General features: G+C 31.3%; 2 protein-coding genes and 1 long non-coding RNA gene across 3 annotated transcripts; 1 reads left to right on the forward strand and 2 right to left on the reverse strand.

The window, feature by feature from the left end:
• Positions 1–1,875: 1,875 nt before the first annotated feature.
• On the reverse strand, positions 1,876–18,927 carry LOC124419917. Its single transcript, XR_006940913.1, has 2 exons — positions 18,855–18,927; positions 1,876–1,993 (listed from the first exon to the last, which is right to left on the reverse strand). It is a non-coding gene; the product is annotated as an uncharacterized LOC124419917 (long non-coding RNA).
• Positions 18,839–20,267, forward strand: LOC111686684 (syntaxin-8). Its single transcript, XM_023449050.2, has 5 exons — positions 18,839–18,980; positions 19,039–19,233; positions 19,295–19,620; positions 19,676–19,780; positions 19,929–20,267. The coding sequence occupies exons 1-5, from the start codon at positions 18,955–18,957 to the stop codon at positions 19,985–19,987; spliced, it is 711 nt and encodes a 236-aa protein (XP_023304818.2). The 5' UTR covers positions 18,839–18,954; the 3' UTR covers positions 19,988–20,267.
• Positions 20,268–20,660: 393 nt separating this feature from the next.
• LOC111686685 (cytochrome b-c1 complex subunit 2, mitochondrial) lies at positions 20,661–22,772 on the reverse strand. Its single transcript, XM_023449051.2, has 4 exons — positions 22,575–22,772; positions 22,257–22,396; positions 21,886–22,189; positions 20,661–21,826 (listed from the first exon to the last, which is right to left on the reverse strand). The coding sequence occupies exons 1-4, from the start codon at positions 22,617–22,619 to the stop codon at positions 20,981–20,983; spliced, it is 1,335 nt and encodes a 444-aa protein (XP_023304819.2). The 5' UTR covers positions 22,620–22,772; the 3' UTR covers positions 20,661–20,980.
• Between the last annotated feature and the right edge of the window lie 1,770 nt (positions 22,773–24,542).

The raw sequence follows: 24,542 nt of genomic DNA on the forward strand, positions 1-24,542 counted from the left end.
CACCCGTATATCACGGCTTTTACCGAATTTGAATAAAAAAATCTATTTTGACCTAATTTCAAAACTAATATTCGGTCGAACTCCACAGTTGACGGTTTTAAAATGTAGAAAGTTTTTGTTTTTCCATAAAAAAAGTCAAAATTTCTAACATATTACACACTAAAAACAACCCAATTTCATTATAATTTTTGTTGTTTTGTCAAAACACAACATATTAACAACTAATGAATGAGAAAATAGTGGAGCCACACCACATAACATCACAAAAATAAAGAACCCCCACAGAAACTTTTTAGCATTCCTTGCAAAAATTATTCCCAAAGCAAAAATATGGATAGAATGAAAAAAACAAAAAGTACTAACAACTAAATAAAAAACAGAAAATATAAAACACAACAAAAACAATTTAAAAAAAATTTGTATGAAACAGATTGTTTTCAAATTAGTACGACCAAGGAACGAAAGAAAAAACTTATCAAAAAAATGGAACAAAAATAAAATTAGACCATTGGGAATTTTAAATAGAACGAACAAAGGATAAAAATGTATGTAGTAAGGAATAAATATGTTTTTTTATGTATGAGAATGTACAGAGATTTTTGTATTTGTTGAACCGTTACAAGGATTTAGTAAAAATCTATTACAACAACAACTAGAGTAGCAATACATTCATAAAGTTGTTTAATAAACCAGAGAGCGTCATCATCCTCATCATAAGCATGTGGTAGTAGGGAAGGAAGGAAAGGAAAGAATTAAAGCTAGAGAACAAAAGAGCGAAGAAAAAATGTAACGAGTAAAATTAGGTTAAATGGATGTTCATTTTGTATTTTGCTTCGATTTTAAAACAAAAGATTATTCGACGGGGTAGAGAAAAGAGTGTTGTTGTATACGTTGTACGAATCTTATGCATAGTTTATAGTCTAGTCTATAGTCTAGTCTATAGTCTAGTCTATAGTCTAGTCTATAGTCTAGTCTATAGTCTAGTCTATAGTCTAGTCTATAGTCTAGTCTATAGTCTAGTCTATAGTCTAGTCTATAGTCTAGTCTATAGTCTAGTCTATAGTCTAGTCTATAGTCTAGTCTATAGTCTAGTCTATAGTCTAGTCTATAGTCTAGTCTATAGTCTAGTCTATAGTCTCGTCTATAGTCTAGTTTATAGTCTCGTCTATAGTCTATTCTATAGTCTAGTCTATAGTATAGTCTTTTCTATTCTACTCCTCAGTCTAATCTATAGTCTACTCTATATGTATAGTCTAGTCGTTAACCCAGACATTAGCCTTTATTCTCTGCAATTGTCGGGAATATTTCTAGTCTTACCTTTTAGTCAGTTAATTTTCTTAACTAGGGTCTTATCGACTAACTCCGCTTTTTTTATTATTAATAGGGAATAAATATCGTATGAAATCAACAATAATGCAAAAAAGGGGAAAAGGAGGTGAAAATATCTTTTATTATTGTTTTTGTTTGTTGTGAAAAACAAAAAACAACTATAAATTAAATACAAAAAAAATACTGCCTGTGATTTTTGTTGTGATATTCTTTTTTTATTCTGTGTGTAGGAGTAGTCAGTCGACAGTCGTCCGTTGTCATTTAAATCTCTAGAGATGTTGCGCAATTTAAATGAGATTCTATGAATATGGAAATGATGATAATGTTGTTGTTGTTGATATGCCAACCATGTGCTCTTGTTCGAAGCAGCAAGCATCTCTTCATATCTTTATCGCCCTTAGAAAGTAACCATGATAATGAAGTTTTTGCTGCTGCCGTTGCGACTGATAAACTTGATGATTAACAAATTTTTAGGAGGCCTCGGAAAAATGTATGTATATTTTGTTATTGTTTTCATGGAAGGATTAATAGTATTGCTTTTTTTTGATACCGTCTCTCCTCTAGGCCATTACACTGCTACTCTTACAGTTGATATGATTTGTTAGAAACAATAACTACTGCTGATAGCAGGGATTAACTATTGCTGGTTACTGGGGAGTATAAACTATAACAGTAATAAAATGTATTCATTTATATGCAAATTTATAAGAGAATTTCTACATAATAATAGAGTAACAAAAGCAAGCGAGAATGAGAATTTGTAAATAGAGAGGGAGAGAGACACATTTGTCATGGTATAGACGAAAATTTTGAATATTAAGTTGTAAAGTGGTTACAAATGGGATTTGCATATGTAAATGAAAGAAATAGGAGAGTTACTACTGGTGTTTGGAATTGTGAAAAATTAATTAAATTTAAAAATAAACATTTTAATCACATCTAGCTTTTGAGGAACGAATTGATATTCTAACAAATGGGAATATTAGGAATATGTAATCTTTCAACAAATTTTAGCTAATCCTGGATGGATCTTTCGATAATTAACAATTTCTTTTGGCAGCCAGACTAAGACACTATAATAATCTTTCTTTTTTTGACGGATCGGCAAAGCTTCGGATAATTTTTTAAACTACACTACGACACTAACAATCATAGAAGGAAAAATTGCTATCGTGAACTAGCTGTAAACAATTCATTCACAATAGTTTATTGTATATGCAACAGCTGTTTATTGTTTACACAATTTCATCAGATTTCATAACCGCGGTTTTTGAACGTTGGAAGTATTTCTGAATTGGGCCTCGTTTTGGACGATATTAGTCACCTTATTAATGGTATTGTTATCACACTCCTTCCAGGACTTTAAACTGAAGATATCATTAGACTCCTCGGACTACTTTCCTAGTTTGGCTATGGACTATTTGCGGTTCACTTAACGGCTATTTTGCAGGAACGCAATATTGGTAAAACAACTGACTCATGCAAATTCACAGTGCTATTGACGGATCTCTAATAGGTTTGACTGTGGAACTAAATTTGGAAATAAGGTGATAATAAAATAATAGGATAAAGTATAAAAACGGGGTTTGAAAACAGAGATACAAGCCGAGACGGTTCAAATCGGCGGCGGCTAGCCGCCGGTTATATTTTACAAGATGCGGCTCATAAGCTAAGCCGGCTTAAACGTAGCCGCCGATAAAGATTGAAATCGCATATGTATTTCAGAAAATAATTTCACCAATTTGAACTTTATTTTTAATTCTCAAGGCATATTGAAAAGAGTCGCCACACAACATTGTGCTAATATTAAAATAGTGAAAACTACTGTCGAGAGTTTTTAACGTGAGCACCTGCCGTGTCGGCCTTATCTCACGGTGGTCTTTTTCATCCACCTGTGTCTTCAATGAAGACACAGGTGGCAATTTTTGCACATTGGCTATGACCGGTACCATGCGCAAGTACTTTGCTGGAGTACTCGAGCTATCTAATCTCTTGCCAAAGTAGTCACGTTGTAAGACAACCACACTACTATGACTCTGTTGATTCGGCAAGAGCACCTAGAGACGTAACCGGTGGACCGAAGCACGATCCATCAATAAGCCGTAGACATCGTTCTTACTCACAGTGACACGCTGTGGTAAGTCTGATATGAACAGATGAACACATCTGCACAAGGAAGGAAAATTAATTGGTATCACTTGCATATCACTTGCATTTTGCATCGGCTTGTATCTCCGCACACCCAAATTATTGTTAAAAATCCCCTTCTTCCTTCAAGTTTTGGTTGTGAATTGCATCAGATGTGATCTGAAGATTACAAGACAACAAAGAGCGATGTTTAGAGAAAATATAATTAATAAAATTACTTAAGCAAAGTGCTTGTACATGAACCGTCAACAGTGATTTCCGAAAATGCCCCTTTGCGTATACCTTGCAAGTCACAAAGAAGTCGTAAACTCTCGAACTTCTGCTCTTCTTGATACTAGTCTGGGAGTCTAGTCTGGAAAGTATTCTTAATGTGATATTAATATGAACAGAGTATTTATTATTCCCTTATTCCTGTTTAAAACTCTTTCAAACTTAATCAAACTCAATTTTAATAGTTCGCAGGATCATAAGTGAAGAAATTTCTCCAGTAAGATCCTTACAAGCCATATTAGCAAAAGACTAATGTGATTTTAATCTAACTAGAGTATTTGCGGATAACCTTGACTCCTTAATACCTGCCAAAAAAAACTTGATTAATTGTTAAGAATTTACTTCAATCTACAAGCAATTTTACAAACTGCTTAATGCTACTGCTACGCCTCATTTATTTTGCATCATAATCACATTCTCGTTTTGCAAATTTCATATATTTATTTAGTTAATATTTTATTCTTTTGTATAACACATTGAATCTACTTCAACAACAGCAAAAAAACAAAAGCTATTGCTCAATTCGCTTGCATTACAAGCAACAAACATGTATTATAAATTTATAAGATTTACTTTTCTTTTCTTTACTATACTATCACGATTTTCTATTTTGTTCATTTTGCTTCTCCATTTAAAACCAACGCCAACATTATTATCATCATCATATTAACGATAACGTCATCATCATTATCACCAAGAAAACATCTCTTTTTCAGAGCAAATGAACGTTATATGAAGGCTGACTTGAGGCTGACTGGCTGTTTGACTGTTTAACTAATACTATAGGCTAAATGTAACAGAATTACAGACGAGTCAAACCAATAGTCTGACTAAATGACTGTATGTTATTCTCGTATTTATATACAACACATACTCTCTGCCACTGTCAGTGTCAAACTTAAGCCAAAGGCAAAGCAATATAAAAGCAAAAACAACGATAAAACATCCAAAAGCAACCGAAAAAATTTATATATATACATATATAACGTCAAAAATACTTGTAAACACATATAAAATTTAGTGTGAACGTAGTAGGAAAGAAAAACAAATGAAAAAACGTGATACATTACGTTGATAACTGGTGTGGAATACGTACGTGAATCTAAATAAATCCACCCCACTTAGCACCCACCCAACCAAGTAAGCAACGCCATCATCAGCGGCTCCAAACATTCAACCATCCTGCTTCTCCTCCTCCTAATCGACCATCACTTTCTCAGCAGCTGCTTGCAATTTAACGTCAACATACAAACAACAATAGTAGCAGCAGTTGTTGTTTTTAGTTTTACAAAAATAAAACAGCAGCGCTTAGTTTATATTTACGCGGCACGTGAGCTTTGTATTTCGATATTGTAATCACACACACTCACTTAAATTAGGGTTATTATTACAACAATTACATTTTATAGAAAAAAAATGCGAAAAAAACAAATGTTTAATGAAATAAAAACAAAAAGCGTAAACGAAAACATTTAAAAAATTTTAATGTAATTTAAGATTTTTTGATTAAATTAATGGAGAATTAAGTTTTTCTATAGAGAGGAATAGATAGTAATAGTTGAGCAAAAGTTAAATTGGTGTAAATTCTTTCACGAAAATCTTGTAATTGAGCACTCTTTTATTTTTGTCTTATTCTTTAAAGGATTATCAATAAAGAAACTAATGTGGAATATTAAAGGAGATATATTCAAGATATCTGTTACCGAAAGATCCGTATTTACAGGTTTTAAAATGTTCAGAAATGTTTCTATAGAGAGGAATAGATAGTAATAGTTGAGAAAAAGTTAAATTGGTGTAAATTCTTTATCGAAAATCATGTGCTTGAGTGCTCTCTCTTGTTTTTGTCCTATTCTTTTAAGGATTATCAATAAAGAAACTAATGTGGAATATTAAAGGAGATATATTCAAGATATCTCTTACCGAAAGATCCGTATTTGCTGGTTATAAAATACTCCTCAGATTCAAAACACCAAGATCTGATCGGAGAATCATATAAACTGATACTATAAAAGTCGATAAGACATAGGATACGTCCTATAGTGGTTATAGGCTAAATACCATTTGGAGTAGGGTCCCTCAAAACGGGACTGAATGTGGCACTCAATGTTGGAATTAAGTTGACAACAAAAGAATGGAACAAAAAAGAGAACAAGGGCTATGCGAAGCTCACCTCAACCGTGTAACCGTACAACAGGGTCCATCAAAAGAATGAGATTTAGAATTAATTAGAGCTATGCGAAGCTCAACCCAAACACATATCCAAAATTAATATCTCAAATAATTTCTCTAATAATATGATTTCTCTATGAACTTTTTGGATAATAAACCTAAATAATGGATTTAATGGATTTAATCATATTCATTAGTTGTCTTTCAACGTGGTGTCTTCAGGTTTTACTCTGATCATATCAAGCTTATCACAGCGTGTCGCCTGTAAAGGGCACATCACACGATCACACTTTACGTACGTAAAGTCAAATGAAATTCCATCCGTATGACAAAAAAGAGAATAAATGTCATATGATTTATTTTTTTATGTTTACATGATTGGTATTAATCAATAACAAATTAAGATGAAAACAGCTGTTTCACTTTTTTTGTATGTGTTTACATAAAAATACATCCCTGATCTAATACAACTTGCTTGTTTTTTTAATCATTTCAAAAAAAATAGTGTCATTCTAGGAATGCTTCAGAAATTTGACTGATGTTTGCTGGACATATGGCAACAGTACTGCAATGGTCAAAGATCAAGTATCAAAGCGTTTGTACATTTACGGGCGTCACCTCGAGTTCTTTGATAATCAATAAGGTGAAGGACTGGGTTGTCTCTAGTGGTTGAAAAAGTACTATGTAGAACAATCGGGTAGATTTACAATCCTGATATAATGATTCCCATTGATCTTTTGACAATATTGGCACTCTCTAAATATTTGGTAAGATCAAATTTTTATCAGATCAATAACTGGTTAAAGTCATTATAATCTTTGTCTTTATTTATGGCTAGTGCTAATATTCGATTGTGCTCAGAATCTTTAAATTGACTCTCAAATTCAAGAAAACTTTCAACGATCCGCAGCTTTAACTTCTTCTTCTTTCACCAAAACATTGTTCAGCTCGATCACTTCTAGGTTCCTTTCTGACTTTTCTTTATAAAAGAATCCACGACCAAGACGACCAAGACCAAGAAAACGTCAGTGTAGACTAAGGTTAAACAGACTTTAAAGACAAAGACATTATAACACAAATTGATACCAATGAGTTTATAATTTTTCAATAACATCCGTTGTTAAGGTATATAAGGACAGTTGTCAAATCGACAACAAAAATATAAAAAATACACAACGTTATCATATCAAAAAAAATAATATTGTGTTGCCAAAGTGACAACGCTATGGTGTGAAACAGAACATTGCGTTATCGAAATAACAATTCTTTGTCGATATCACAACGATGCATTGCCGAAATTATATTTAGTGTAATTTAAATGACAACAATGCGTTGTTACAATGACGATGCGTTCTTAAAATTACAACCGTGGTTGTCAAAATGATAACTTTTTGTTATTTAAATTTTCTACAAATCCGTTGCGTAAATGTTAACAAAAGTGGTAAGTTTACTTTCGACAACGGATTGTTTCACTTTCGTTACTTTTGTACCGGGTTTTTTCTCTGTGTAGATAACTCTCTCGAAGTCAACATGATGCTGGGTCTATGAAGTAGATGATTCTCTTCATATATATATATATCGTGTGAATGATATCTTTTCAAAAACATGCCCAACAAATATTTGAAGTTTTTTTAAACACTTTCTTAAACACTCAAACAGCTTTCAAATTTCCATGCAACTTTGTTAAATCCTTTTACTTTCTAGTTTATATTATAATCTTATACCATTTATTCTTATTCTTCTTAAACTGTTTAAGAACTTTTCCATTTTACTCTCACAAAATCGATTTTCTGTTTAAAAGCCAAAATCTGTTAAAACTTTAATCCAGAAAATACTCCTGTCAATAGGTGTCAAAGGTTGTTCGTAACAGACAACATAGAACTATGAAAAAAAAACTACATGAATTCAAAGAATTGTAAGTGTATATGTATGTTAACGAAAGAACAAACCAACAAAAAAAGTAAACCAACAGAGAACGAGCGAGACATGTTGGTTATTGTTGTTGTCGTTGCTTATTGTAACAAGCTAAACCAGTAAACTAGCAACCTAGTGATACAATAACGGAGCAGCAGCAAGCAGCAATGAAAAGCAGGTTGATGAGGAGATTTGGCATGTATTTAGTTAAGGCAATGCCTTATCAAGATTTACACAACACAAATAAACAAACAAACAAACAAACAACAAAACACATACATATACACATATACTTATACTACATTCACTTATTTTTCCTATTTTATAGTGCTGCAGAAGAAACAGCATGGTATCGCATTGTTGTCGTCGTTGTTGGTTTTAACCATCATCATCATCAGCAGCAGCAATGTTGTTATAGTTGTTTTTATCATCGTCATCACTGCTGCTTTTTGTGGGGTTTTATGTTGTTGTTGGTTGAACAAATTTGCATTTGAGATTATAAAAGTTAAAAGCAAAACGCCAAGAACAAAAATAAAACAAATGAAAAATTTTTAAACAACAACAACTACTACTACAACAACTGAGTGCGTTTGTTCTTTGTGCACATGCTCGCATTGAAAAAATTATCAGTGTTGGCACCATGAACCTTAACATTTTGAAGAGGGAGTTAAATGAAAAGATAATGAAATATCCGGGATTTAAAAATGTTTTTAACCAGGTTGACATTTCGAGCTATACTGTTTCCATTAATTACAGGTTGATTTAATTCGTTTCAATTTCAATTGTTGAAGAGACGCCCTTTAAACTAATTATTTTCAAATTTACTCGATATTTGCTTATGTTTTGGAAATTTCTAATATCGAACTTTTCGGGACGAATCATCAAGATACCACCTATCCAATTGTATAGCCTTAACAAGCTTTTTTAACAAGGTTTGTTTTAACCATTACCCCAAGTGTTGCCGGTTCGAGACTTGAGTAAATTGTTCCTACATCGCATTCAATGTCCAATAACCCTACTTTTTTGGTCCAAATAGTAAAGAGAATTACTGAGAGTTAAAAATATAAGCAACAAAATCCAGCTTTAAGAATTTGGAGAGATCACAGTGGTAGCTTTTTATATAATCGTCTTAACAATTCGTTTAAAGTTATTTGAAAGATCTTACGACTTTAGTACTCCTAACCAAGCTGATTTCTGATCAAATCAAATATTTTGTACTTGTAGTTGTTGAAAGTCTCGAGGCTTTGTAAAAAACCATCAGTTCCTGAAGTTCTTCTAGAGTAAATAAGATGATATAGACATAGCATAGACGTCGATTATGAGGATATTTAAGGCAACCTTGACTTAATATATAAGACGATAAATGAATCTCTTCAGACATATTGTGTAGAAATTCTGTAAGGATATCTTTGGATATTTAAAAGAGGAAAATCTAGCATTTCTTTTACTCTTTGATAAATCCGAATGTACATCAAGGGTTTGGGTTTGAAATATATAGTAGCTTAAAACTTTAGGTTAACATATCTTGAGGGAGAAGGAGGAAATAATAGACTTTAAACCTTTATTTCAAAGTCAAGTGATAGTACTTTCGAAAAATTTACAAATAACACGGTCTAAGAGCTGTTATAAACTCTCAGATGTGGCCATAAAACGGCGTTTTTAAACCTTTTACGAAAAAGAATAAAAAAATTATTGGTCGAAGGAGACAATCAGTTCTAACTCTTTACAAAAAGTCTTGCCTTAAAACCCACACAGCTTTAATATTAAGCCTTTATGGAACCTCATAACTTTCCCTGCTATACTTTATTAACTTCCCTTTGGCAACTCTCTAAAAAACTCCAACAAAAATCTCATCTCATATTCTAAATCCCTTGTAAATACTATAAACTTCTTTCTCTTCTAACTCCCACCACCACTCTTCCATTTTTTGGCCTAAAAACTTTGTATCATTTTAACATTTTATACTTTAAAACACCCAAATCACTGTAAGTAGCACAAACATAAATACAAATGTATCATATACAAGACCCCAACCTCCAAATCTTCGTTCCTCACACCACCCTTAATATTCTGCATTTAATACAAACACACACACACAAACACACACACACAAACACACACACATACACAACACACAAAACACATGGTGCCTGGTTTTTTTCTGAAAATTATACCATAATTTATTGTTTATATTGCAATATCGTTTTAACAAAATCATTTTAACCTAAAGGAATGATGATGATGACGATGATATTTGCTATTGTTTTTACTCGAAATCTACCCGGCATTAAAATAGCAAAAACAAAATCTCTAGCCCCCAAACAACCCCCTAAGTACTCCCCCCTTTTAGATACACTACATGTGTGTGTATTTTATAATTTGAGAAAACAAGAAAACATTGTTATATGTGGGAAGAGAATTTTTGTTGGTTACATTTTACATAGAATTTTATGAGAACAGCCAAATAGAGTATAGAAACTGAACTGTTTGCCATACGAACTGTAGTCTGTCGAACGACGAGTTATATACTCGTAATTTACAATTTATTAAGAATTTTTGATTGTAGGTAGGATTAGAGAACACCATTTCCCGTTAAACCATGTGATAAAATAATATAGAAAATGTCAAATTTAGGTTTTTGAAAAATATGCTAGAAATATATCTAATAGACTTATATGCTATTCTCTAAACTAAACTATACTAGCATCTAGACTACACTATACTAGACTATTTACCGACTATAAAATATAGACTATACTGTAGACTAGACTATTTACTACACTATAGACTGGACTATAGACTAGACTATAGACTAAACTATAGACTAGACTATAGACTAAACTATAGACTAGACTATAGACTATAATATAGACTAGAATATAGACTAGACTATAGACTAGACTATAGACTAGAATATAGACTAGACTATAGACTAGAATATAGACTAGAATATAGACTAAACTATAGACTAGACTATAGACTACACTTTATACTACACTATAGACTACACTATAGACTACAAAATAGACTACACTATAGACTACGCTATAGACTACACTATAGACTACACTATAGACTTCACTATAGATTAGACTATAGACTAGACTATAGACTAGACTATAGACTAGACTATAGACTAGACTATAGACTAGACTATAGACTAGACTATAGACTAGACTATAGACTAGACTATAGACTAGACTATAGACTAGACTATAGATTAGACTATAGACTAGACTATAGACTAGACTAGACTATAGACTAGACTATAGTCTAGTCTATAGTCTACACTATAGACCACACTATAGACTAGACTATAGACTAGACTACACTATAGACTACACTATAGACTAGACTATAGACTCGACTACACTATAGACTAGACTACTGCATTTTCCCCCAATTCCCACAAAACGTCAGATTTTACGAGAAAATCAAAGTCAAATTGGCAATACTGCTGGTGGTATACACAAGTATGTATGTTTTTGGATGTTTATAGAATATTATGTGTAGTTGCAGGTTTTGTGCGAATATGAGTTTTCCTTGTGTGTTTGTAATGTTCAGTATATGTATTTGATATTTTACCATCCGTGCCATTAATGTTTAATATTGGTTAATTTTTCTTTCCTCCTTCCTTAATGATATTTAACACTATTTCCATTTTTTCGTTTAAATTATAGATTTTCATAGAAAATCGAAATTAACAAAAATAACACAATTTCACCAGACAATCGAATTTTCTTAAAAAAATTTTGATTTTCTTGAAAATTTAAATTTCACTAGAAAATACAAAAAATTATCTAGAATTATTTTCTCGTAAAATTTTTTTTTAACTCTAGAAATGGTGTAAATTTTTCTTCTATTCTGGCAAACACATCAATGTTGGGTCTATTTGCTAAATGAAATTTTAATGCATTTCAAAACTAGTACAAAAATAATTCTTTAGAATTCTTTTGTTTTTATTTTCAACAAATGTTTGCATTTAATTGCTATGATAACAAATAATTTTGTGGCGAAAATTTTAACATGAAACAGAGAAATACTTTGTTTAGTTTAGAAACAATTAAAGGTAAAATTTTAATTAAAAAATTTAATAGCAATTGCAAGAAAAGAAATGCAATATTAGGGAGAGAATAATTTAGCGAATAAAATGATCTAAATACACCAATTAAGCAAATAACAATTTTTAATAAAAATCGGAATTGAAAAATTATTTCTAAAAAAAGAAAATTTTAATGAAATGAAATAAATTATTCGAATTAAATATTTATTCGAATAAATTTTTTAAAATTAGCATTTAAATTAAATTTTTCATAAGAAAAGATTCTCAAAATACAAACAAGTAAGAAATTATAGTCGGGCGAGGCTGACCATATAATACCCTACACCTGTTACAAAAATGTGATTTAATTTTTATAATAAAGCATTTAGGTTGAATTGTACCCTGATTCAGATATACTTAAGCCATTAAGTATCGGCTCAGAAAACTATTCTGAGCCCATCAGCACAAACCCAACAATATACTCTCCCCACAAAAGTGGTATAAGGAACAATAAAATATAATCAATATTTCAATCGAATAAAATTTTCTAAATACCTAAGTATGTAAAACCGTATTAAAATCTACTTTAAGATTAAACAAATCGTTTGTCAACACTTTCCAGGGTTGGCAAAATTGCTACAATTGTACTTTTTTTTGGTACATTTCGATCTTCAAAAGTACAATGGTGGTACACCAATGACCCATTTTATACAATTTTAAAATATAAAATTATTTTAAAAAAAATTTCAGTTTTAACACAAAGTTTAAAGACTTTGGTAAAATTTTTACTTCGGAAGAGGATATTGTAAAGAATCCTTGAAGAGATTACAATTAGACAACATTTAACAAAAAGAGTACTTTTTAGTTTTACTTTTTTCCGATCGTTTTCTATTCTTTGGATTAGTATAAGGACTATTTTATACCAGAAAATAATATGTAGACTATTTTTTTGTCTAGATTATAGACTACTCTATCTTTAAGTTCACAGAGAGACTAATCCATAGTTTTTAAGTACTTTTAACGTTTAAAGTATTTCTGAATTACTACTAGTACTAGTCTATGATCTTGTTATAGACTAGTCCCCCATCTATTTTATAAAAAAGCTTATAGTCTTATCAATGGACTAGTACATTGACTAATGTACAGCAAATTTTGATTACATAACTGTGTGAAACAGTCGGCTTGAAATGCTTTTGTTCTACATTAATATAAATTTGCAATAATATAGGTTTGCTACAATATGACGCAAAAAAGTACACTTTTAAATGGGGTTTTATAAAATTTGAAAATTCCATTTACCATCCCTGACACTTGCATGTTTTTGTCAGCCTAACACTTAATAACCCCTCAATCACTCCCACACTAAACAAGGGATGACTGTTTGTATTACCAACATTTAATTTTAATAAGATGATCACTTGAAATATAAAAGAGAGCATTTTAATAAAAAATATATATGACAATAAAAGACAAGAGCATATCAAATTACAAACAAATAAATGTAAACACATTCTCTCTTAGATATGTAGGTATAGGTATACAAATATACAGCTATATAGCTACATACATACATGTAAACATTACCTACTTACTTAACTGCATGAGGGAGCCAAGTCATTCATTTACTTTTTTGTTGTATTTTACAATTGTAAAATGCTTCTCATATAAATTTAGAAAAAAAAACACACCAATTATGAAAAGTTCACATACTTCAACACACACACTAATAAACTAACAACAACAGCATTTACAATAACAAATTGACCATGAGAAAAGTCACATGTGTTGCCACCAGCAAAGGTAAATAGATTTATAATAGAAAAAAAGACAAAAAAAAATATGGAGTAAAGACAAATAAAGAAAAAAGGGAAAAACTAAAACAAACTACGAAGTAAAACAACAACTGTATAAGAAAAACGTTTATAAAATAAAACCAACAAGCAAGCAGGAAAAAAAATTAATTAAAAATATTTAAGAAAAAATTACTTTGAAAGTTTGTTTAAAAAAAACAATTTACAACAATCTCTTGCAATCACAACAATGTTCTTGTTGTTGCTGCTGGACGAAAATTAAAAGTTTAAAAGAACAAGTTTTATTATTATTATTTTTTTTCTTCTTCTTTATAAACGTGTACAAAATTTTTGCTGCTGCAAGTGTTAAAATTGTCCATTAGATGCTTGAAAGAAACACTGCAGCAGTTTAAATGTTGTCTTTTAAAGAAAACTGAGCAAAAGAGAGAGAGGATGGAGGGGTGGGTGTTGTTTGGCACAGCACCAAACGACCCGGCCAGTAAATCTTAAAAATGTTAAAGAAATAATACAAAAAAAACATAAACAGAGTTTGTTGTTAGTGTTAGATTACAAAGTGTGTGTTTATGTGTGAGCTCCTTTTGTTACTCTTGCTTAAAAAGAAGAAATAATAAAAAATGGGCAGTTTTTTTTATTAGTATAATAGAAGAACAACAACAAAATGACAAGAAAAACAAGAACAAGTGCTTGTTGTATGGAGAACAAGTAAAAAATATATATAAAAGAGATTTGTTTTTGTAGTCATTTATTTTGCTACTTTTTTACTAGCTTTTGTAAATTGTTGTTTCTTTGAGACGGAGAGTTAGTATTGAAAAAGGAGAATTGAGGAACATAAACAATGTTGACTACAATGTTGTTGTTAGATGAGGGCAGGCCGATTTTGAAAGGGTGATAAATTTCTTTCAATAATAAATTTTTGTTAATTTTCTTCTATCATCTTGATTTTTAATAGAGTATCCCGTGGTATCCTTTATACCAGGAAAATCTCTCAAACAATGACTACTAATGTACTGATTTTTACAACTACAGAGTGAGTTTGGTATAGAATTCTGCAGATACAATGTACAAGCATCTCATTCAAACACTCAAGCTATCTGATTTCTGAACACTGCTGTGCCTTTGCGTAACTTCTAAGATGCAAAAACGATGGGATGGCGTCAGCTGATGCGGCATTAATACCAAGAGTCGCGCTCGATACAGAAATACGAATCCATTAAAAGTCAATGACATGTTATTCCTTACTGACAACACATTCTTCGGGGGCATGTTAACATAGTGAAATAAATCTCCATTTTGGTAACATTACAATATGGTACAATGGTACTACCAATACCTCTAGTCTGTCGATACTATAAACTGAAGATGATCAAATGTATGCTTGGGCTTTCCTTGAAATGATTTGACATGCTACGGTTGGCAATTGCTCGCAGGACTTTACCCCGGCTGGTCAGTTGGTTGAGGTCTCTTCAGGATTCATGTAATGGCTTTGATTAAAATCCAATTTCCTTTCCATATATGTCTGGATTCCCTCTCTGGTGTTGTTGTCATATCAAGAGATGTTATTTAGTCATATAACAGAGTAACTTGTGCTGGATTCCTGAACCCATTAATATCTCTTGTAAATGGATTGGCACAAACATGTACATAGATAACCACCTAATTCAGTGTCAAGTCTATCCAGTGGATGAAGAAGACCACAGTAAAATAACTCCGTCAATGCAAGTGTTTCGCGTTAATCACCATCTATATCGCTGATAACACATTGTAGTAAGTAATACATGGGAATTTTTCATTAAGCATTTAAATTTCATTACCATTTATAAAAAAAATTGTAATGAAAAATATTTCAAGTACCATTTAATGAAAATTATATTTTTTCATTATAACTCTTTTTGATAATGCTAATGAATTTGATAATGAATTTTCAAAAACGGATTTAATTAGTATTTATAATTGTCGAAAAATATATTAAGGAAAATTTTTCGAAGCTGTTAAACTAGTTTTCTAATCCGAATGTGCTGAAATTTGCCATATATGATTCTCCTAATGACAATACATTATAATGTTCGGATATTCGAAATTCGAACTAATGTTCGTACATTTTTTAAATCCGTTGAATAATGGCAATGAAAATTTATTTTTAAATAATTACTAATGAAATCGTTTCATTAAAAACCATTACCATTAGACAAAATAATGCTAATGAAAAAATAATAATATTTTTCAATTTAATGCCAATGAAATCGTCAATTAATTAATCGATATAAATAACTACTCCCATGTATGTAGTAAGTCTAATTTGAAAAGAGTAACCCCTGAACATACTTGGACAAGGAAGAAAATTCAATGGTATATCACTTGATACACCCATTACATTACAATCAAACTCGCATACCCCTACATACATCCCGTAAGTAGTATACTGTACACCAACACATTTTTAATGCTTCGTTTCACGGTCACTCCTCTGTGGGGTATCCATTCTATCCAAAGCTAAAGAATTAATCTGTCTTTAACCAAGACCAGGATTGGAGTCACAGAAAGATGTTGGAAGATTTTAACATACCCCGGGCGGGCACATATATTTGTATCAGTTTTTTTTTCTAGGTTATTTGTTAGAAATATAATTCTATCGAATTACTTGGCTTTAATAAGAATGAAATAGTTTGAAATTATTTACGTGAACTCGATTTCAAAAGATAATTTTTCTCGGATTCCATAAATATGGAGCAAAATTGTTGTGTTCGCGACGAATTAAATCACTATATATAATATCTAATAAGCAAGCAGAATATAATAAATTCTAAGATATTTTCTAATAGGAATTAAAATAACCTTTGTAAACAAATTTCTATAAACTTTTCCAATTTGATTACAAAATCTGTGCTTTATAAAAACAGCTAAATTAGCCTTACCAAAAAACAAACAAAAATGTGCAAAAAATGTCTGCGAGAGTAAATGTGCATGTTGGAATGAGTGTGTGTGTTTTTTTACAACGAGACGTCTTTTTGTATTTCTGCGACTAGTATTCTTTGTTGTTGTTGTTTTTGTGACACAGTGACCTAATTCAAAGATTCGATTTTCTGGTTTTTCTAATGGACAGTTAAAAAGTAATAGGAAGAATACAAAAACGAAAATTGCTTACAATAGATGCTACCAACTGAAAAAAAACCAAGACAAAGCTGCTGTTTTAAAACTTATTAGTTTTTCAAAGAATAGAAATTTTAACACAATTCTTTTAAACATGTTTTTGTTTTTTCTTAGGCAAAACAACTAACCACAAAAGGAGTGTAAAGGAAAAAAAATAAGAAGAAAATCAATGTTATTTTTTTAAGAGAAACAGCATAAACAACAAAAGTTTTAACTATACAAGACTTACCGTTATTTTACGCTGCAAATAAAGGAGGAAGAAACAGATTTCACAATTCCTTATTATTGTTGTTGTAGTTATTTGCAAATTGCAATTGTTTTTGGTTTTTCGTTAATTTTTTTTTTACAAAAACACACACAAAAATATGCACATAAATAAAATAGTTTATTTTAAACAAAATTGCTTGGAACTTTTGCCTTTTTGTAGGAAGAAAAACAAATCCTTTTTTTAAGTTATTTTATTATTCTAGTTTTAAGAAAAATACACAATTATTTATTTCCTTTTTCTATTTGAGTGATCACAAAAACGTGTGTTACTACGTTAAGCTTTAATATTTTTTTTCACAAAACTTCCTAGGAAAATATTAGAAAAGTATTTTTTTAACTTCTTTTGTTTTTGTTTATAGGCGTTTTAAATTCTTTTTTGTTTAAACTTTTTGTTGTTTTTGTTTTATTTTGCAAATTTGGCGCCGTATTTCAGCTTGCTAGGCGTAGCGTTTTTTAATTTCTATTTATTGCTGCTAAAATTTCAAATTTACTGCAATTTATTTATGGATTTTTATTAAACATTTACTTTTTTTACTTGTGCTGTGAAAACTTTATTTTATTTTGTTTGGTAACAACGTAACACGCGTAAGCTGGCTTGATAACACACTCTTGCAAAGGGGAAAATTCTTATAGTGAAAATTTTTCCATTTTTTTAGCACTAAAAAACTTTTCTCAAGGCAAATTCACATAAGGTGATAGGGTAGTTCAGCAACAACAACATTTTCCCTGTATTTTGCTCTTGGTACACACTGATGTTAAAAACAATAATTGCGGCGAATCCACTTATGAAAATTTTTAAAATTTAGCCATAACTTACATAAAAGAGTGTTGCCGATTGTCGGCAGCCATGTCAAACCAATTATTGTCATATATACAACAGCTGTTTACAATATTTTGAGGATTTTTCATAAATAATTAAAAAAAGTTTTTCGCTGTTTTAATGTAAATTTTTAAATATAAAAATGTAAACAATAACAAACTCTAACATCAATGCGTAACTGTCAATTGAAGAAACAAATTATCAGCTATTGAAATCACAACACCTTAAGTAAATTCGCCTTGAATTCAACAGTATTGTAGCTGAATCAGGGTTGGATAAAGTAGTGTTCTTAGAATATTTTCGTTGCAGCACAGTGGTAAAATTTAAAAGAAAACAATCATAAAGATTTAAAAATTATAAAAAGATCGAAAAGTTTTTGTGTTTATAATAAAAAAAACTGTTGTAATGTGTTTCACTGAAAATGAGTAAAATAGAGAATTTTCTTACAAATATATGTTATACAAAGCATTAAATATAATGGATTTCAAACATTCATAGTATTTTTGATATCCTTACATGGCTTTTTGCTTTTTTAGTTTTTTTACATCGCAATAAGTTTAAAAAATATGTTTTTTTTATAATTAATAACACCTGCATTCAGCCATATAACAGATGAATTCTGCACTTTTAAGCTGTACAGGTTGGCAGCAATGCGAAACATATGTTGCTCACAGGGTTACCAAAGTAATTACTTGTTTTGTGCTAAAATATTTTAAGCAAAGTAAATTAATTACACTAGAAAAATCTAAAATAATATAAAGATAATTTCCTAATATATTTATTTTTAGTTTTAGGCCTTATTTTCCTTGCAAATATTTTTTATATTTCATTATTTTAAAACATTTTTGAAGCGCAAATACCACCACCCTGTTTCAATTTACTTGCACTCTCTCTGTTAATTATTACTCTCTGTTTTTGTTTTTTTTTTGTTACTCACCAGCTGTTTTTTGTTATCATTCTGTTGATTATTCATAATTAAATTTTTATTTTCTTTTTTCCCCAAAAATTCTTTTAAATTTTAAGAAAATTTCTTTAAAATGGCTTTAGTTGATGTAGATTCTTGGTAAAAAAAACATTTTTTTAATAAAAAACAATCTTTTTACTTTTTTTGCTATTTTTAGGCAAACAGAGTTTGAATCCTGTAAACGCTTGAGCAATACTTTACTATCGCAACTAAACCAAAGGGATGGCAAACAACATTTATCCGCTGAATACAATCGTTTTACCACAGCCATACAGGTGGGCCTAAGACAACATGATCGTGAGTTGCAGCAACTTAAATTCAAACTAAATGAAGCCGAGAAAAATAAAATACTGTAAGAGAGAGGAAAATTTTAAAAGATGTTTTGTTTTAAATAAAAATTTTATTATTTATAGATCTGCAGAGGAACTTGTTCAACGAAAACGTTTGTTGGATACTTTACAAACGCAACGCCAAAATTTGCAACGTAAATACACTAACACTTCTAATAAAGATCGTGCTGCTTTATTAGAAAATCCTAGTTCTTCATCTGCGGCTGTTGCTAGTGGTGAGGATAGTGATGCTGCTCCTATAATAGATGCTCATGATATACAAACATTAAAACAGCAGCAAATTAGTATGCTAGAAGAGCAGAATAAAGGATTAGATACGTTATCGCAAACTTTATCTAGACAAAGACAATTGGCCACACAGTTGGGTCAAGAGGTGGAAGATCAAAATGGTAGGTTTTGAATAGGAAATTATGGGATTATTTTTATATTCAATTTATATTTTAGATATTTTGGATAATTTGGCCAATACTATTGAAAGAGTGGAAACAGGCGTTAGTATAGAGACAAGAAATATAGGTTTGGTTAATAGAAGAGATAGTAGCACATGGGGTAAGTATATAAGTGTAATAACTGTCCATCTAATATGCTCCTAGAAAGCATATCTAAAATAATCATTGAATATTTGTATTTCAAAGATATTTTTAAGTTTAAACAAATAGAAGAAAAAAAGTTTGAAATGATTCTTTACTTTTTTTAGGTTACTGGGTGATAATCTTTACTTTATTGGTCATCATTATAGTAGTGGCAGTTTTGTAATTAAGCAAAAGCGTAAATTCATCTCAATCCCCCCTATAAAACTGTTGTTTGTCTTGTAGATTGTAAGATATTTTTCTATATATACATTTATGTTTGTGTCTTATTAATTAGTTCTTTCCAAAGCTAAAGTATACCTAAAGGATTGTAACGTATATGTATATGATAATTATTTGATCAAAATAATATTCTTTTAATTTAGTTTTATGTACTATTAACTATTATGTAAAATATATATCGGATGTTTATATTACAGCATTTATAATAAAATTATTATCCTAAACTTTTAGTGGTTTTTGTTTTGGCGGTTTTAACAAAGAAACATCCTTTGAAATATAAAACGGCACCATTTTGTAATTGTTTTTTCCGAATTTTCTAAATGGGCGTTTGTTTAGTCCCGGATGCACTAAGTACTTATTACATAATGTTTTAGTCCTTTGAATATATGTCGTAACTAGTTCAATTGAATTCAAAATGGGTTTTTAGTCCAGTGACCTTTTAGAGAATGTCCTACAGGTGTCGATTACTCTCTTTATCGATACTATATTAAACAAAGAATCTAATTTAGAAAAAATTTCAGTTTTCTATTTAAGCGATAAATCCTAAAAACAATAACTAATCATCTAACCAACATCGATTTTTTTGAAAATTAAAACTTTAAACCCAAACATGTATGTAAACTTTATATTTATGTAATTTATTTGAAAATTCTTTAAGAATTTTCTTTTTTTTTTTTCTTTTATTTTGTTTTATAATTTAACACTACATCGATCGTTTTAATACAACTTCACTAGAATATTTATTAACTGGATCATCTCTTCCAAGTGTAATTTAAAACATCTATAGATTTTGTATTTTCTTTCTTTTTTCATTAAAAAGGGTTTAGCCTTCAATTTGGTTTTATCTTGGTTTGTTTTACAATTTATGAATTACATTAATATTAAATTAGATTAGATGAAAATTTCAAAACAACACAGCAGTTTTTTTTTACAGAATTTAAGCCAAATCAGAGGCATAGGGGACATTGGCCAAATTACCAACAGCACCTACAGACAATTTTGAGGAACCGGCCTTTTTGGCAGCTTGTTGGACATCTTGCAAAGAAACACCATCGATGGCAGAGACTAAAGCATCAGCGCTTTGTACTTGTTGGGTGAGAACAGCTTGCAAGCCCATTTCACCAATGAGAGTGCTGTCGGTAGCATAAGTTTCCAAGACAGCAGCCTTAAGGAGAGCCTTGCCACGGTTGACATCATCGGAGGAGACGGAGCCAGATTTAAGGGCACGGGCAACGGCTTCAACAGCTTTGCCGGCATGTTGGGCATCGGTGGAGACAACAAAACCGAAAAGACCGGCATCAGCATAGCTGGCATTCAAGGCAGCGAAGGAAACATTGGCATCACCAACAGCGGACATGACAGCTTTGCCGAAGGGACCATTGATGGCACCACGCTTGGTTACAGGGCAAGCACCGACAGCATGTTGGAGTACGGCAAAGGCCAAAGCTTCCTTAGCATTGCTGACAGCACCACCAAGACCAGCTACGGCAACATGAGCAACATTACCGGGAGTATCCTTACGGGCATCACCACCATAGTAGTTGGCAGAATCGCTGCCGGACTTGCCACCACTGGCCAATTCTAAGCTTTGGGCAAAGCCAACCAAAGCGGTTTGATCGACACCAACACCGACAACAGCACAACGGGCAGCAGTGCAGTTGTTGGCAACATAGTGCAACAAAGTTTCGGGAGACAATTTGCCAATTTGGAATTTGGGAATGTACACGGAGTTACCCAAACCGGTGCGGAAGGCAGCTTTGTGCAATAATTCAACGGCACGGACCTAAAATTTTCAATATTTTACTTTATAACCAAAACACTGATTTAATTTTATAAACAAACCTGTGGAGGCACGTTGGCAACTTGGGTCTTGACCAAGGGCAAAACGTCGTTCAATTCCCAGGGTTTGAAGGCGGGTTGAATGACATCTTGCAAGTAGCGCAAACCGGTTTCCAAATGATTGGCAGTAGTTTCGACGGTATAGGCGACAACTTCACGATCAGTGGTAACAGTCAATGCGCCACCCTTTTGTTGAATGTTGCGGGTAACAGCGAAACCGGAGCTATTCTTGTTGGTCAAACCAGCAGCCACACGCAACATGTGAGAGGCACCTTGGGTGTCGTAGGTTTCGTTACGGGAACCAGCACTAAAATTTTAAACAAATTAAAATAATAATTCAAATTGCTTTAAGTTTTATGTATAAAAGCACCTACCGGAATACTACGGAAACACGAGATACGGGCAATTGAGCTTCAGCCGAAGCTACAACAACTTTGTTGTCCAATTGTTTGCATTCCACACTGGCAGCTTGTCCTACTGGTCTGGGACAGGCACTGGCAGAATAACCGCGTTTCTTTTTAAACAAACATTAAACAAAATATAATAATTATTTCCGATTTAAACTAGTGGAGAAAAAATTTCAGTTCATGGTTACGTTTCTCTAACATTTACGTAACCATGCTTAAGGCGACTCACTCAATAGACTTTTTCTAAGTGTTCACACATATTTTTTTTTAAATTTCTTTACTTACAGCAATAACACGCAACAAGGGAACTTTGCTAGCGTTGCAAGCCATTTTTATTATTTGTTTGATTTAATTTATTTCAAAGAATTATTTGCTAAAGTTTAAGCTACTCGGAAAATTCCCCCTCCTGAAGAAAAAACTAAATTTTTTTTCTTCTCTCGGCTCGTTTCTGGCAAAGTACTGACAACTTGTAAATACTAAAATTGTCTACTTGACATTTAGTGTCAAAATATCCCAGACAACCACCTGACAACAATTTTCTAACAATGGGGCAACTCTAATAAGAAAATTTCGCATTTGCAATAAAATAAAAATGTCTTTAAAATTTTCACAATAAAAAATTGACAACCAATTTTACATTCGCGGCGCAACCATTTAAGTTCGGCAGCAGCGGCTTATTTTAGAAAATTTCGGCGGCGGCTAAATTGTCCGCTCATTTTAAATTTTTCTTCAGCAATTAGCCTTATAAGCGTTTATTATATTGAAGAATCTCTGTATAATAATCTGTTATATAGAAACCTGTCTCTATATAAGATTTTCAGAAAATAGACATTAATAGTACTTTTCACTACTTTAATTAGGATTCTATAAATCGACTTTCAAATAATCGAACAATCGACTTTTTATCGAAAAAAGTAGGGTTCTATAGTTGAAACAAAAAGTCAACTTCTTGCATATTATGAAAAGCCGAATTTTCGACTTTTTTCATTTTATGAAAAGTCGATTTTTCGACTTTTCGACTTTTTTTATTTAATTAATAGTAGATTTTTTGACTTTTCGACTTTTAATATTTTATAAATAGTCGACTTTTCGAATTTTTTCCGACTTTTCGACTTTTTCCGACTTTCCGACTATTTTCGACTTTTTCCGAATATTTTCGACTTTTTTCATAGTCGAGCTATCGACTTTTTTGGAACAAAATAGTCGACTTCGACTTTTCGACTTTTTTCAACAAAAAGTCGATAGTTCGATTATTCGAAAGTCTATTTATAGAACCCTAGAAAAAAGTCGAAATCGACTATTTTGTTCCAAAAAAGTCGATAACTCTACTATAGTCTGTGAAAAATTCGACTTTGTTAATAAAAGTCGAAAAAAGTTGAAAAGTCTGAAAGTCGAAAAAAGTCGAAAAAAGTAGAAGAAAGTCTTTAATTCGGAAAAAGTCGAAAAATGTCGAAAAAGCCGAAAAACTCGAAAATTGTAGAAAAAAGTCAAAAATAGTCCAATATTTTAAAAAAGTGGAAAAAAGTCAAAAACTCTAAAATAGTCGGAAAAACTCGAAAAAAGTCAAAAAATAGTCGAAAAAAGTCAAAAAAATGGAAAAGTCGGAGAAATCGAAAAGAATTTATAAAGTCGAAAAGTAGACGTTTAATTAAACGAAAAGTCGAAAAATCGGCTTATCTTTCGAGCCGAAAGAAGTCAGCGGTGGCGCGGCTTGTAAAATATTAGCGGCGGCCAGCCGCCACCGATATGATCAGTCTCGTTTTGTATCTCTGTTGTGAATATTAAAAATTTAGCACAAAATAGTGAATACCATACAAATGGAAAGTTTTTATACATATAAAACCCTATAAATCGGGATTTTGGAAATAATTGTAATCATATCTGGCAATATGTATAACTATGTATATTTGGCAAAACAAAATGTGACCGATTTGAAAATTAACTTGTTAATATTGAAAAAATTACGCCTGAACAGTGAATACCATAATATTTATTAATTTTTAGACATTTGCTAAATTTGGTATTTTAATATTATTTTGGTTTTATTTTCTTGTACAACTGTTCATTGTAGTTAATTATGGGTTGTTTTCTTCACATGCGTTGCAGGTAAAATGTCAAAACAATTGTCAATTCTTATTGTTTTTGAAGCCACGAGAAGATAACAAACTCTGGCTGGCAAACTTTTTTTACTCGATTATGGGAGAGAGGGAGAAAAGTTCTCTTTTGTGCAGAAAATGAGTATTATTTGCAGAA

The sequence above is a fragment of the Lucilia cuprina genome, chromosome 5, assembly GCF_022045245.1.
Source record: "Lucilia cuprina isolate Lc7/37 chromosome 5, ASM2204524v1, whole genome shotgun sequence".
Lineage (NCBI taxonomy): Eukaryota > Metazoa > Arthropoda > Insecta > Diptera > Calliphoridae > Lucilia > Lucilia cuprina.

Excerpts from the sequence above, each read along its gene's own strand:
- LOC111686685 (XM_023449051.2), bottom strand. The coding sequence starts at position 22,619 with ATGGCTTGCAACGCTAGCAAAGTTCCCTTGTTGCGTGTTATTGCT. Across the intron at positions 22,190-22,256 it reads CGTGTTTCCGTAGTATTCCG|TGCTGGTTCCCGTAACGAAA; the intron begins GTAGGTGCTTTT and ends TTAAAATTTTAG. Across the intron at positions 21,827-21,885 it reads TTGCCAACGTGCCTCCACAG|GTCCGTGCCGTTGAATTATT; the intron begins GTTTGTTTATAA and ends TGAAAATTTTAG.
- LOC111686684 (XM_023449050.2), top strand. The coding sequence starts at position 18,955 with ATGGCTTTAGTTGATGTAGATTCTTG. Across the intron at positions 19,234-19,294 it reads GCCGAGAAAAATAAAATACT|ATCTGCAGAGGAACTTGTTC; the intron begins GTAAGAGAGAGG and ends TATTATTTATAG. Across the intron at positions 19,781-19,928 it reads AAGAGATAGTAGCACATGGG|GTTACTGGGTGATAATCTTT; the intron begins GTAAGTATATAA and ends TACTTTTTTTAG.